General features: G+C 40.2%; 1 protein-coding gene across 1 annotated transcript in view; it reads right to left on the bottom strand.

Annotated features, from left to right (window-relative positions):
• Window positions 1-16,150, bottom strand: part of CYTIP (cytohesin 1 interacting protein) — an 82,334-nt gene extending 66,184 nt beyond the window's left edge. The window contains exons 1-3 of the mRNA XM_061437512.1: window positions 16,026-16,150; window positions 15,019-15,066; window positions 14,432-14,533 (exon numbers count right to left, since the gene is read on the bottom strand). Of these exons, the coding sequence (XP_061293496.1) occupies window positions 14,432-14,434 (3 nt within the window). The 5' untranslated portion in view covers window positions 14,435-14,533; window positions 15,019-15,066; window positions 16,026-16,150. The remainder of the gene's footprint in view (window positions 1-14,431; window positions 14,534-15,018; window positions 15,067-16,025) is intronic.
• Window positions 16,151-16,352: the final 202 nt, after the last annotated feature.

Raw genomic sequence — 16,352 nt, 5'->3', positions numbered from 1 at the left:
AGCCCATAACAACCAACACTAAGCAGATAGTATGAACAAAAACAAAAAACAAAACAGAACGTTAGTGCCGAATAAAACCTCTGCCCCAGGATGGAGTGTTCAGGCCTCCCCACTGAGTGCTGACTCAGTCTGACAGTGTTTCTCCATCACTGGGGCCCACCTGCCCTCGAGAAGACCCTTTGTCTGTCTTGTGTTTTGCACTGCATGTTTATGTTCACCACCACCCCTCCCCCACCAAATTCATGGGCTTCCCAGGTAGTGGTAGCAGTAAAGAACTCACCTGCCAACGCAGGTTTGATTGCTGGGTCAGGAAGATCTCCTGAAGGAGGGCATGGCAACCAACTCCAGTATTCTTTCCTGGAGAATCTCATGGACAGAGGAGCCTGGTGGGCTACAGTCCAGGGTCACAAAAAGTCAGACACAACTGAAGCAACTTAGCATGCACATGCATGCCCCAAATTCATATATTGAAACCCTAATGCCCAATGTGATGGTATTTGGAGATGAGGCCTTCAGAAGGTAATTAGGTCTTAGGAGTGGAGCTCTAATGACACGATTAGTGCCCTTATCAGAAAAAGACAAGAAAGCTTGCCTCTGTCTATGCTCTCTCTACCACATGAGGACACAGCAAAAAGAAAGTTGACTCTTGGCAGAATCTGACCATTCTAGCCCTGTGATCTTAGACTTCCCAAACTCCAGAAGTGTGAGAAATAAAGATTTGTTGTTTAAACCATCCAGTCAATGGTGTTTTTATAGCAGCCTGAGATTAACTCACATTGAAACCTGTGATAAATGTACAGTCCACAAAGTCTACCTGGCTATTTGGTCGTGTTGTTGCCAGAGTGTCCCCTAGCAGGAAGCACTGCTGGGATGCACAGGCTTTGGGGATCAAGTAAATTGTGAATGGAGCTCAAGCACCATTTACTGTTAAATATTGTATATTATTTGAATCTATTCCATAAACTGAGGATAATATTCAGTAAACCAAAGCTTCTCAAATTCTCTGAACCTCAGTAACCTCACCTGCAAAATGAAGATAATATATTTGTTTTTGCAGGGTTGTACTGAGAGATGAAAAAATGCCTAGGGCAGGGCTTGAAATATAGTAACTCAAAATTTAAAATGGCTTAATACTATGGAGAACAGTATTGAGATTCTTAAAAAACCCAAAAACAGAGCTACCATTTGATCCAGCAATCTACCTTCTGGGCATAGTCGGGAGAAGATAGTAATTCAAAAAGATATATACATGTCAATGCTCATTGCAGCACTATTTATGACAGCTAAGACATGGAAGCAACATAAATGTCCATCAACAGAGAAATGGATAAAGAGGATGTGGTATATACAACACAGTGGAATATTACTCACCCATAAAAAAGAACGAAATAATGCCATTTGCAGCAACATAAACCTAGAGATTATCATACTAAATGAAGTTAGTCACACAGAGAAAGACAAATGTCATATAATACCACTCATAAGTGGAATCTAAAACAATGAAACAGGTTTTTTGTTTACAAAACAGAAGCAGACTCACAGACAGAGGACACAGGCTTGTGGTTGCCAAAGGGGAAAGGTGAGGAAAGGGATGAATTGGGAGGTTGGGATTGGCATATGCACGCTACTATATGTAAACAGATGATCAACAAAGACCTATTGGATAGCACAGGGAACTCTACTCAATACTCCGTAATAACCTATAACGGGAAAAGAATCTGAAGATTAGATATATGAGTATGTATAACTAAATCACGGTACAGCTAAAACTAACAGAACATTGTGAATCAATTATACTCCAGTATAAAACGAAAATCTCAAAGTCTTAGTAGTAGTGGTAAGAGGAGAAGGAAAAGTGGTAATAGAAATAGTCATAGTGGTTGTTGCAATAGTCGTAAGGTAGTAGTAGTCGTAAGGTAGTAGTAGTCGTAAAGTAGTAGTAGTCGTAAGGTAGTAGTAATAACATTAGTAAAGACACTGGAATACTACTGAAAGAATGATAAGGGAGAGATAACGACCCATGACATTGTAGGCTAAGCATGTTCAAGAGCCATCATGCCAGGCATAAGAAATTTGAGTCAGTGAAGTCTGCTTCTAAGCAGAACAAGGAAGAATCTACAGAAAACATCCTGGGAAAATGACCGCATCACTTCAGCTTTGGCTACATAGATCTTCTCTAATGAGGCTATTCACAAGAAGGGTCCATTCTAGGAGGTCACTTGATGAGATTTGAACAAACCTCCAGGCAAGTTGGATCTGCAGTAGGACACCAGAAGAACCCTTCAATCCAGAAAGGCACATTCAGGATTTCTGTTCACAATATCACTGCTTATGTAATTTCTTTGTGACGTGAATTAAGTAATACTGAGAAAACACCCCAAAGTTTTAACAAACCATAGCACCACGAAAAACAATGATTTCCACTTCCCTATCTCTTGTCAGAGTCTGGCCAAGCTTGGTTTGGATGATTTACTACTCTGTCATTCTGGTGCTTCTGGAGCCCCAGGGTAAGTTTGTGTCACATGCTTCACACATGTGTCTCCCATGAGGAGGGACTTGGAAGCATCAGACCCACACAGCCTCGCTCCTTCAGGTTTTAGCTTCCTTCTCCAGGACAGTTTCCATGATTAGCCTCTCCAAGGACCCATGTGAGTGTCTGTCTTATGCACCGTGTTCTGCCGCAGTACGTGGGATCTTTCTTAACACAACATCCTGTAACCAGCTCTCTGTTTTCTAGAATTTCTGAAGGATTTAAGCTCTCTCGAGGCAAGGTCACTTTCCTTTTCTTCACTTGTATCTCTGTCACACAGCTAAGTGCCTGGCAATTGTTGGTGCTCTCTCTGTATTTGCTAAAAGAATGACTGACTGTGAAGCAACGGTGGAGAAGGGTTCACATCAGAGGTTAAGAGCAACGAGGATTCCAAGAAGGAACACAGGGACTTACGTGACATGGAGTAGAACTGCAGGCTGATACACCTGCACACTTCTAAAGAAACTTGGTGACCGCAGATGCATTTGAGCCTACCTATAGACGTTCCAACTTAAAATTTACAATTCTGGTTGTGACTTTTACATTTACAAAGGAGCAGCCAAAATCAATAGCTGTCCTACCAGTAGGTGCGTACCCACTGAAAGGTGAACTGGCTCAAGTGAAGAAATGTTCCTGTAAATAGGCACAACACCACTTGCATTTAAAAAAGTGGCATTTGGGGTACAGTATTTGGTGACAGGCAAAACTGCCTTCAGAGAGAAAGAGGAGATGGGAAATGAAAGAAAGTGAGCGCTGAGGAGTATGAATTCACAGGCATCGCCTTGGCTCAGCAGAGCAAAGCATCAAAACAACGCATATGCTACGATAACTAATGCCATGGGACTCAGTGACATCACTCTTCGGAGATTCGGCAACCAGAAAGTCACATCCTGGGCTGATGGAGAACCCTGTGGAATCTTACTGAGTCTGAGGATAAGGAAAATGCTCCTCTCTACATAATAGAGTTCAGCGATGACTCAATGGAAAAATACAGCTTTAAGTACACTTTATTCAAGATCTTCAGACATGAATAATTATGTTCATAGTTTAACTAAAAACCACTGATATCTTCTGAAAAGGAATTTAAAAAAATAGCATTCTTTTCTGTCATGCCCACCTAAGTGGTCACTCACCGTTGGAATATGGTGGACAGGCTAGTGCAAGGGAAGATGGGATGAGACCCCCAGAGTAATGTGAGACAGAAGCTGAACCTATAGACTTGAGTGTGTGGATCAGGGATCCAGTATGCTGAGAGCAAGCACATAAGGGCCTATCTCTGGAAGGGTTTGATTATAGCTAAGAGGTCCAGTTGAGAACTGAAAATTCAGGGAAATAAATTCTATTGGCTATGGAACCAAGCCTACAGCCAGGAGATTAGCACATCCAACTTCAGGGGAGAAAAGTGTTTGAAGAAAATAGGCCTTCATATACCTCCAAGACAGATGAGGCCAACTGAAGTAAAGATAGGAAAAACTGGAAACTTCTGTATTTTTAAACTATAGAGAAGTTAAAGCAATAGTTAATAGACAAATTATGTCTATATTTGCTGCTGCTTCCTAAACTCTCAAAATTTATAATATAGCAATGAATTGGAAAGCATATTCATGGACTTAAATCAAATATAGAGAAAATGCTAGAGACTGAATTCCAACATTCATTTCTTTAAAAACACCTTAACTAGACATTTTAAAGGTAACTGAAAATCTATGTGGCATCTGTAAAAACATGAGTTTGGGCAGCAAACTGGTTTGTTTTAGGAAAACACTTTCATCAACATATCCCAAGGGATAGGTTGGCTTCCCAATGGCTGAGTGAGAAGCCCAGGTCAGTCCTTGCAGTTGCTCTATCGATCCCAATGCTCTGAAGGTGTTAGCCAAAAGCATTCATTGTTCCAGTATCTTTATTTGCTCTACACTCCATTCCAGCTCTGCCACAGTCTCAGATTTGAGATCATATTTATGTGCCTTTCACCATTTTCAAAGAACTACCTTTTTTTCTTTGTCTCTGTATTGCACCCTGTGTTTCTTTCTTTTTTCTTATTTAAAATAATTTTCCCCATTATTATGTCTGTTTTAGGCAGTTTGTAAAATATAAAAATCCATTCCACCACCAATTATCACTGTGAACATTTGTCATGACTTTTCTAGTCCTTTTTATTGGTATTAATTTAACTAGATTAAACAGTTATACATAAATAATTATATATATATATCTGCTTTTATTACACTTAGAGCACTATCTAATAACTGTTTTCTTTCCTCACTAAGAATTACTCACAAAATGATCTTAATTTGGTGTGATGGTTCATCCTATAGCTATAGCACTGTTGCTGCTGCTGCTGCTAAGTGGTTTCAGTCGTGTCTGACTCTGTGCGACCCCTCAGATGGCAGCCCACCAGGCTCCTCCGTCCCTGGGATTTTCCAGGCAAGAATACTGGAGTGGGTTGCCATTTCCTTCTCCAGCTATACCACAGTTTCCACTTATTACTAATTAATTCAATTTTATTAAATGTTATTTCTAATAATTCACTATTAGAAATAATGATTGCTATGAAAATGTGAACATAAATCTTTGTCCACACAGTCATTTTTGTAGAACAAAATCCTTATATGAGAAAATATAGGTTTGAAAAATATGGCTGGTTTTAAGGCTCTTGATGGTGGTGGTTTAGTTGCTAAGTCGTGTCCGACTCTTGCGACCCATGGACTTTAGCCCGGCAGGCTCCTCTGTCCATGGGATTCTCCAGGCAAGAATACTGGAGTGGATTGCCACTTCCTTCTCCAGGGGATCTTCCCGACCCAGGAATCGAACCCAGGTCTCCAGCATTGCAGGAAGACTCTTTACCAACTGAGCTATGAGGGAAGCCCAGGCTCATGATGGATATTGCTAAATTAATGGCAGAAAACTTGCACATTAAATCATTCATCCCTCCTGCAGAATTCCTGACAAACTTGATTATTATCAGTTAAAAATCTTTGCTAAAATGAAAACTGCTACCAAAAATCTTTGCTAAAAGGTGCTCTGTGAAAACTGCTACCAAATTTTTGTTTTAATTTGAATTTTTGAAAATGTGCCCTTCTTTTAATACAAGAGAAGGTTAGGATTTTTCATATTTTATTAATCATTCTGTTTCCTCCTTTATGATTTGCTTATAGATATGTATGAAAAATCACAATTTCCTTGTGTTAATAGCTGTTTATCTTTTCATTTGGCTTATAACATACAGAAAATTCTTTTAATTTTTTGTTCATCAATCGTTTCCTCTGTCATTTCCTTAATTGCTTTTAAGTTTAGAAAATATTTTTCCATCTAAAGATCATATAAATATTCAAATATATTTCTTCCAAATTATTTTGGTTTAAGTATTTACACTTAGCTTTTTAATCTATTTGGAATAAAATGGGTATTTTTATGGGGATTCACTAAACTGAATTTTTTTAATCTAAATACTCTATTTCCCCAAAATAGCATTTTAAATTACCCATCCCCTGTCTCACTGATTTATGGTACTTAATTTATCCTATTAAGCTTTTCTGTTATTCTATCCTATTTATTTTCATTAAATTAATAGCTGTGATCTTTAGCTAGTACTGGTTCTTGTTCTCAGATTTCAACTCTACCCCTTACTAGTTATCTAGCAGTAGACTAATTATGGCCTCTGTGACTCAGTTTCCTTACCTGTAAAATAGGCATATCAGTATTATTCCCATCATGACACTGTCATGAAGAGAACATTGATTAATAAAATAAAGAACTTAGAACAATGTTTGGCACATAGAAAGCACCACAGTGTTGGCTATTACTGTTGCCATTCTGTGTTAGCAAGGCAAATCTTTTTTGCAACCCTGATCTTTCAAATTTTTCATACCTCCTTTATCTGTCTTTTTTTAATAACCTTTATTTTCAAATGAAAATAGATTTCTTTTAATTTTCTGATAATAAAAAATATATGTCCACTATAAGAACATTTTTCAGAAAATGTATAAATATAACTTTAAATCACTTAACACCCACCACCCAAAATACATGTTCTTAATACTTAGCTAGGAAATTTTCAAATATTGACTCTTTATTCATTGGGTACAACCTCTTATTCTGATAGAAGGTTGAGAGTCCAAGGCACACAAAGAATGGGCATCTACAGCTAAATGTGAAAGAGTAACATAATAAGCAAATGCAAGCTTTGCCCAAGGGGCTACATTTCTCAGAACCATCCTACATTGAATTTACCAGCTTCAATTTTGTCTTTCTCTGCTTCTTTTAACCTGGTTTAAAGACCAACAAAAATTGTGAACACAAAAGAATGTTCTAGGAAAACAGATCCCAGCTTTTGGGGAGTGCTTGGTTTTTTCAGGTAATAATGAGTCACAGTAGACTTACATCATTCAGAACAGTAACTGTGGTGTAGAGTTTTCTGTGGCCTTGAGCTGACTGTACTATCAAAGAGAAGGCTTCCAGGAAGAGGTGTCTCTACTTATACACCTGTGCTGCTGCCTAGTCATCTCAGGATCAGTATCAGTGATTATAAAATACAGAGGAGGCAGAAGACAGTGCAACTATCATTTGGTAGACATTCACTGTCAAAGGGGAGTCATAAAACATCATTCAGTCCCATACAAAAGTGGAAAATCTATTATCTATTTAGAAAACAGATTTCTCTATTTTGACTGTTTATAATAATATAATAATATTTCAATATAAATTAACTTTAAGTAGACTATCTTTTAGAGTAGTTTTAGGATCACAGCAAAATGGAATAGAAAGTACAGAGTTCTCATATGCCCCTTGTCCTCATACACACACAGCCACGCCCACCATCAACATTCCACTCCAGGGGATTTGTTACCACTAATGAACCTACACTAATGTATTATTATCACGCATAGTCCAGAGTTCATATTAGGGTTCACTTCGTGTGTTGTACATTCTGTGGGTTTGGGTAAGTATCTAAGGACATGTATCCACCATTGTGGTATCATACAGACAAATCTCACTGCTCTAAAATCCTTTGTTCTCCACTGGCTCATCTCTCTGTACCCCCACTCCCTAGCAATCAGTGATGTTTTCACTGTCTGCAAGTTTTGCCTTTTCCTGGATATCACATAGCTGAAATTTGGAATCAAACATTTTGTAGCCTTTTCAGGTAGTCTTCTTTCACTTAGTACTATGTATTTAAGATTCTTCCATGTTCTTTCATGGCTTGATAGCTAGCTCATTTTTTAGTACTGAATAATATTCCATGGTCTGGGCATACACAGTTTATTTACCTACTAAAGAACATTTTGGTTGCTTTCTAGTTTGGGCATTCAGGCGCAGGCAATAATGTAGATGTAATTTTTCAGCTCATTTGGGTAAATAACTAAGGATTGCAGTTGCTAGATTCTGTGGTAAGTACATGCTCAGTTTTATAAGAAACTATCAAACTGTCTTCCAGAGTGACTGTATCATTTCTAATTCCCACTAGCAATTAATAAGCGTTTCTGTTGCTCCCCATCTTGACTAGCATTTAGTGTTGTCCGTGTTCTATATTTTCACCATTCAAATAGGTGTGTACTGGTATCTTACTGTCATTTCAGTTTGCAATTCTGTAATGAGATGATGCTGGGCATCTTTATAAATGTTTATCTGCTATTTGTATATCTTCTTTGAAGAAGTGTCCATTTTGGATCTTTTGTACATTTATTAATCAGCTTGGTTTTTTATCGTTTAGTTTCAAGTTTCTTTGTATATTTTGGATAGCTGTCTTTTATCAGGTATGTCTTTTATAAGTATCTTCTCCCAGTATGTCTGGCCATTTCATTTTCTTGACAGTATCTTTCACAGGTAAGTTATATAACTTATATCAATTAATTTTTGCCCCCCAAGGGTGCACAATGTAACAGGCTATGGAGGGCAAGTTTTCCTTCTATCCCAGATGTGACCTGCAGAGCCTCAGTAGTGAGATAAAGAAGATGGATAACTAGCGACTAAAGCCACCATCTCCTTCAAGGCTCACTAAAGTGAAAGTGAAAATCGCTTAGTCATGCCCAACTCTTTCTGACCCCATGGACTATACAGTCCATGGAATTCTCCAGGTTGGAATACTGGAGTGGGTAGCCATTCCCTTCTCCAGGGGATCTTCCCAACCCAGGGATCGAACCCAGGTCCCCCGCATTGCAGGGAGATTCTTTACCAGCTGAGCCACCAGGGAAGCTCAAGAATACTGGAGTGGGTAGCCTATCCCTTCTCCAACGGATCCTCCCATCCCAGGAATCAAACTGGTGTCTCCTGCACTAAGGCACAGGTGAAAAACTCTGATGCTCTCCACTGTCATTCATACTGTGCCCTCTCCTTCCCCGGTTGAGTCTAAAAGGAAAACTGAAATGGAAAAGAGAAGCAGAAAATCGTCAAAGCTGTGAGGCAGCCTTAGTAAGGGTGGGAAGGGAGTGATGTTTGAAGTTCTTCATCTACACCTCTCACCACTGAACAAGTGTAGCAGCTGCCAAGAGAGCCATTCTTAAAACCAGAGAGCAGTGCCTACAGTAAGGGAGTGCTGCCATTTCATGTCTAGCTTTGACATCTGTATAGGTGGTGGCCTTGTTAATCCACCCACCCCACCCCCCACCCTGTACCTGTTTGAACAGAAGGAAAAATTGAGATGTAGAGAAGAGACAAGGCACAATCCTGGAGCATGTGTCCATGTGCCAAGTGAACTCAGGGGAAATAGCCAGGTTTGTGCTCTCTCACCACGTTCCATGCATGAGGGCTGGCTGCTGAAGGAGCAGACCTCAGCAGCAGGAGGCTGAGTGGCTCGCAGGCCTTCCTGTGGCAGGGTTTCCTATATCACTGACTGTCCACTGATAACCCTTCTATGGATGCTTACCATCCAGAGAGCTGGCCAGTGCACATAAAGCAGAAAAAGAGCCAAAAACTTACACAGAAGAACTACAGGTACACTATTAAATGTGAAAGACTTGTCCTCTTTTCTTCTCCTTCCTCCCTGCCCCAAATATCATGAAACTCTAGTAGCCTAGAAATGTGAGAGGGTATGGTATCTCAGAGATATAACACAGCTGTGTCCTTCTGATCTCCAAACCTTACTTCTGTCCTGTGATATTGGAGGGCACCATTTTCAATTGGGTGAGATTGAGTTTTTACAGCACAGAATTGGTTTTGTTTTTGTTTTACAGAAAAAGAAAACTGACCAAGCCATCATGGTATCTGCTCAAAGAAAAGGGAGATTTGACAAAGCTTCAGTAATTAGAGAAGAAAAAAATTGTGACTTTCACGCATATGCCCTAGGCCAGTTCAGACTTCTCAGTAAACTCATTACTCAAAGTAAAAAAAATAATATAATATTACCATTAAGAATAGAAGTGCTCCATTAAAATGATCATAAGTGGAAAATGAACAAACAGGACACTAATATACTTTGCATTATATTTATGAATAAAAATTAGGAAACAAAGAGAAACAATACAGGATTATTATGAATGCAGTTGTACAGCAGATGTAAGGTATATTAGAGTAGAAGGGCTTCCCAGGTGGTGCTAGTGGTAAAGAACCTGCCTGCCAATGCAAAAGATTTAAGAGATTCAGGTTCGATCCCTAGGTTGGGAAGATCCCCTGGAGAAAGGCAAAGCAATCCACTCCAGTATTCTTGCCTGGAGAATACCATGGACAGGGGAACCTGGTGGGCTACAGTCTCTGAGATTGCAAAAGAGTCGGACATGGCTGAAGGGACTTGGCATAATGACCCAAAAGGAGTATAAACATGGGTTTTGGAATTAGGAAGACCTAGGTTCAAATCCTGACTGTGCTGTTTGCTGTCTCTGTGACCTCTCATAATCCTCCTGGAAAATGGTCACAAGGTTAACCTCGTTAACCTTAACAAGGTTAGTATAAGGATGAAAGATGAAATGTGATGATTGGAGTGGGTAGCCTTTCCCTTCTCCAGGGGATCTTCCTAACCCAGGGATGAAGTCCAGGTCTCTCACATTGCAGGTGGATTCTTTACCAGCTAAGCCACAAGGGAAGCCCATAATACCTGTCAGCTGATAGGTATTCAAAAAAAATAATGGCTTCTGTTATCACTGTTTCCTTCACTATTTATCATTACTGTCAATTTCACAGTTGTTTATCCAGAGAACTAACAGCTTTGGTTAAAAACATATTTAAGTTGAAATTTGAATTTGTGCGGGGAAAACACTAAAAATTTCATGCTGCTGCTGCTGATGCTAAGTCGCTTCAGTCGTGTCTGACTCTGTGCGACCCCATAGACAGTAGCCCACCAGGCTCCTCTGTCCCTGGGATTCTCCAGGCAAGAATACTGGAGTCGGTTGCCATTTCCTTCTCCAATGCATGCATGCATGCTAAGTCGCTGCAGTCGTGTCCGACTCTGCGCAACCCTATGGACAGCAGCCCACCAGGCTGCTCCGTCCACAGGATTCATTAGGCAAGAACACTGGAGTGGGTTGCCAAAAAATTTCATAGTTCAGGGTAAACAAAATTCCTGAAAATAGCTCTCATCTGGTGACAACTTAGGTACTATAGTTAGGGACTACTTTCCAGATGAGAGAAATATAAAATGAAATGTTTAAAGTGTTGGGATTTGGCCCACCATCTACGCCTTATCACCATGTATCAGGCCTAGAAGGACATTTAGAGAGGAGAAAGTGAAAGTGAAGTCGCTCAGTCGTGTCCGACTCTTTGCGACCCCATGGACTGTAGCCTACCAGGCTCCTCAGTCCATGGAATTTTCGAGGCAAGAGTAGTGAGTGGGTTGCCATTTCTCTCTCCAGGGGATCTTCCCAACCCAGGGATCAAACCCGGGTCTCCCACATTACAGGCAGATGCTTCACTGAGCCACCAGGGAAGTTTAGAGAGGAGAGTAAGGCCCAAAGAAGCTAAATTACTTGCCTGCAGATACTTTGAGCCTACCTAACCCTTGGACTCCAGTACTCTTGCCTGGAAAATCCCATGGATGGAGGAGCCTGTTAGGCTGCAGTCCATAGGGTCACGACGAGTTGGACATGACTGAGCGACTTCACTTTCACTTTTCATTTTCATGCATTGGAGAAGGAAATGGCAACCCACTCCAGTGTTCTTGCCTGGAGAATCCCAGGGATGGCGGAGCCTCCTGGGCCGCCGTCTGTGGGGTCGCACAAAGTCGGACACGACCGAAGCGACTTAGCAGCAGCAGCAACAACCCTTGGACTGCAAGGACATCCAACCAGTCCATTCTAAAGGAGATCGGTCCTGGGTGTTCACTGGAAGGACTGATGTGGAAGCTGAAACTCCAATACTTTGGCCACCTCATGTGAAGAGTTGACTCATTGGAAAAGACTCTGATGCTGGGAGGGATTGGGGGCAGGAGGAAAAGGGGACGACAGAGGATGAAATGGCTGGATGGCATCACCAACTCAATGGACATGAGTCTGAGTGAACTCCAGGAGTTGGTGATGGACAGGGAGGCCTGATGTGCTGGGATTCATGGGGTCGTAAAGAGTCAGACACGACTGAGCGACTGAACTGAACTGAACTGAACCCTTTCCTGTTCATATCCCTCATCTATTAACTTGTTGGCTGGTTCAGCCATAGCTTACATTCAAGTGCTGATAAATGTCATCTTTGTCTTTTAAGAAAGGCACCAAACTGGGACTTCCCTGGTGGTCCAGTGGCTGAGACTCCATGCTCCTAATTCAGGGGTCCTGGGTTCGATCCCTGGTCAGGGAACTGGATCCCACATACTGCAACTAAGAGTTCTCATGCTGCAACTAAGACCTGGTGTAGCCAAAGAAATAAGTTGTTTTTTTTTTTTTTTTTAAAGGCACCTAACTAGGGAATCAGTCCCATTTCCTCTTCTCATCATCTTGGGAGAGAAACTGGCAGCAGCCATCCGCAAGCCAGCCAGCCAGTTCAGTACAACCTGACATCACACTGAATTACCAGAAAACGATTTCATTTAATGACAGTCTATTTGATTTGTGGGTCCTGTTTCCTTCCTCCCTTTGACTGTTTCTCTCTTCATTCATTATTCCTTTGATGTAGGGTGGGTGGCAGAGATGAACAAATCACTGAATTTGATGCATTTCACTTTGTTCCATTTTAGACGTTCTTATAATGGTTTTCCCAAGGAAAATCCATTCAAGTATTGATTTAAATACTATTTGGGGATCAATTATAATTCCAATTAACTATGCCATCTGTGTTGTTCATTACTATTCTCGGGAAACATTCACGATGGTGAGAAACTGTGTCTCCCAAGCTCGTGTTTATTCATCTTCTGGTCTAGGATCTATCTTCAGACGCTGCACCTGGACCCTCAGGATCCAGGAGCTAGCCTCCTGGTTGATCCTGCTTTGTATCTGCTGCAAACTATCTTCCTGGCTTCAGAGGAATTATCATTGACATTTCCTTCTCTCCCCACCACAAGAGTAAATGTTTACTAATTACTTTATTATATGCCAGTCACTCTGCTAGGTGATTTGTATTGTTTCTTTAAATTCATGAGGTAGACAACAAGGTTCTCCTCTTTCAAAAAAGAACATGAATTTCAGAAAGAAAAGCACTTTCCGAAAAAGCCACAAGGGTATTTGAACCCAGGTCTGGGTGCCACAGGCACTGCTTCTTCATCTGGGCTGCTCAGTCCCTCTCAGCACCAGGTGGCTGGTGGCTTCTGAACCAACAGTCCTCTGATGAGATCAACAAGCTAGAGAAACTCTATACATTCTTTCTCAAGAGTAATGTCCTCCCACACCTACCTCTTTTACAAAGTAAAGACTCCCAGGGATACATATTCCCAACCCCAACTGCTGACTTCCTGAATCAGAATCACTAGAAGTAACAACAATCTCCAGAAGTTCCAGAACTAGTCCTAGAACATTTTTCCATCCTAAAAGTTTGAGATCCACTGCTCTGTCTTTTCTCTTTGACACCAAAACTGTCCTTTAATAAAGTTTTCTTGGAGAAAATGTCCTGACCTCTGGTGGTTGAACCAAAAGTGTGACCGCCTTGATGAGCATTTGAGGGAACACTGTAATCTGCTCACAGCTCACCTTCTGGCTGCAACTTTTTGAGTAAGTTCCAGCTGCCTCTGCCTGAGCTCTGATTACCTTATTCAGGCTGGTCTCACAGAAAGTACATAAAGCACCTAGTTTGGTGATCTTTTTTCATAGCAGCTACAAAAAGAAATTTTTTTGATCAGTAAGTTTTTTTGATTGTCTATTCTTTGCAGATTGTACAGAGCTAAGAACACAGTCCCTGTCCTCAGAAAGGCTAATGTGGATATAGATAAGAAAATAATAAGTCTTCTCTACCTTTTTTCTTACACACACACACACAGACACGGTAAATTTCCATTAGCTGCCTTATCCTGTCTTCGTCATTAGCATATCATATTTGAACTCTAGTGCTCAGTCCATTTAAATTTGGCTTCTCACCAATTTCCTCTTGCCTTTTCTCTTAACAAGAACCTTCAACTTTCTAAATCAGCCTATTTTATTGGTATTTTTCCTTTCTTGCAGTAACATCATACTCCTATTTTTACTGGACCTTTATAACTGTTGCCCAAAATTGTCTGAATGTCACAAATTCAACATTTGCCTGAAAGAAGACATCCCTGTGATCAAATCTACTGACCATATGCTATCAGAGAAAGTAGAAGAGACATAGTAGCAAGCATATCAACCAAAAAGAGACCCAGTAAACAAGTAGAAGCTGAAAATATTTAGGAACTAAACCAGAAAGAACCAAGCAGCTCATTAAACACTTTGAATAAAGAATTCTCAACAATAATTCTGTCCATATTTTATTTATCTTATTATAAAACACTTCATTAGAATTTGTTCATTTCCTCCCCTCCCCCACATCAAAGACAAGAACATAATGAGAATCAAGCACAGATTTCAAAGTCGAACTTACCATAGAAGTTTAGCTGGTAAACCTCAGCCAGAGATCCCTCCTGGTTCCCACACCAGAGCTGTAAGGTATAATCTGGTCTGCTCTAAATGAATTTACAGCCCCCTGCAATGCAACAAGACACTGACATTCCGAAAAGGAAATTCAATCTCACCCTAATTCGTGCTGCCCTTCTCCTTCTTCCTGAAGGGGGTTCCCATCTATTTATTTCAGGACATGGGAAAACTGTTTAGTATCAAATACCTCACAAAAACAAACAACAAAAATTCAGTAATGCCTACTGATCCTTGAGCCCTGTACAAACGGAAAATCAAGGCTCTTCATTCTATACTGAATTAAGTGGAGAAAAAAACCATTTCTTATCAGAAGTCACTCCTATCTAAATGTTTCACATGTGGATTTTCTGGGGACACTTTAGTTTTCAGAGTTTCAAATGCTACTTACTATAAACTAACCCCAAATTTTATTCCCCTTTCTTTTGTTTTCAGATTAATGTGTTCAGTTTAATTGGAAGGCCCTTCCAAATTTGTTCTAAACAAAATTTAAGACCTTTGGTTTACTTCATGCTGTTCAACTAAAGTCAGACTTACCTGAGTTTTCCCTTTAAAGCAAAGCAGACACCATCCATGTGGTCTGTCCTTTCAACAGAAAACCATGTTAGTTTTTTATCCACATAATATTCATTTCCAGTCCCTAGAAACAATTTCTAGAGAGAGCAAATTTGCCACACATACAGCAAGTAGCATATAAATATGCATCATGAAAAATTTTCCACACACAGAGAAAACATCATGATTTGGTTTGGAAAACAAGTCATTTTAAAAGTTGTGGAAAATAGGATCTGTTCCTTTCTTTAAGGCAAGATCTGCCGCTGACAGTCATTTTAGTTATTCTGTGCCTGTAACCAGCTTTCCCTGAATTACCTTGAGATAATCATGGTGTGTGATCAATTGCAAGCTCATATATTGTAACCTCAAAAAGAAAAAAAAATTCTTTTTCTTGAATTTGTTCATAAAGGACAGCTATTCTTAATAGAAAACAGTTTTGTTTCCCAAATCACATTTGAACTGTTTAATTACTGACTTTCTAAATATCAAGACAATATTTATAGCAATAAACACCTTGGAAAACATTGCAGCCTATGATTATCTATTGTGAGATAGAATCTCTCTTTTTCATCATCAAATATAAAAAAAAACTTGTAGGGAAAGTAATCATAAAAGTTGAAGTTTCTACCCATGTAAAAGAAACACATCTTCTCTTATTGAGTTCCTTCTTATAAAACTATAGTATTTTCTACCAGTTACTATCAAGGTTTTGTATTGTGTGTCTAAAATCATACACACTTTAGAAACCAGCTGCTTCGGCGTGTGCTCCCAATTGCCTCTACGACACCCTCTATCTCCCTTCAGGATCTAAATCAAGGTATCCTCACAGATCAACCTGCCTGTCCCAATAGTTTCTTCCATGGCTGATGAAGAATCTGCACCCTTCTATACACCAGTTGCTCTAAGTGTTATTAGGATCAACCCAAATTCCATTTTACCAGAGTCTCTTGCGAAGTCTTAAATCTTTCTGGCATGTGCTCTGCCCCTACCTGTGCTGCAGGGCTGGAGGTGGCAGGGAAAAGGCAGCGAGAGCAGTGTGGCTGCCTTCTGGGAGATCCTGGCCGGGCACAGAGCCGGGGAAGGCAAAGCCGGAGGAAGGAGAGGAGGAGGAATTCGTGTGCCACTGCAAATGTGAAAGGGTGCCAAAAAAAACACCATTCTTTTTCCCAAGAAGTTCAAAGAGCTTTGCAAACATTAACTCAGGAGCCCAAGTAGTCACGCAGAAATTATTAATCTATTATGCCCTTAAAGTAACCACCGCAAGCAAAGTCATGAGCAAAGGGAGTCTATTCGTTGTTTCACTAGGACCTCAGATA

This window comes from Bos javanicus, chromosome 2 (genome assembly GCF_032452875.1).
Source record: "Bos javanicus breed banteng chromosome 2, ARS-OSU_banteng_1.0, whole genome shotgun sequence".
NCBI lineage: Eukaryota > Metazoa > Chordata > Mammalia > Artiodactyla > Bovidae > Bos > Bos javanicus.
Note: the sequence above shows the minus strand (reverse complement) of the source record. Positions and strands in the feature narration are given on the sequence as shown.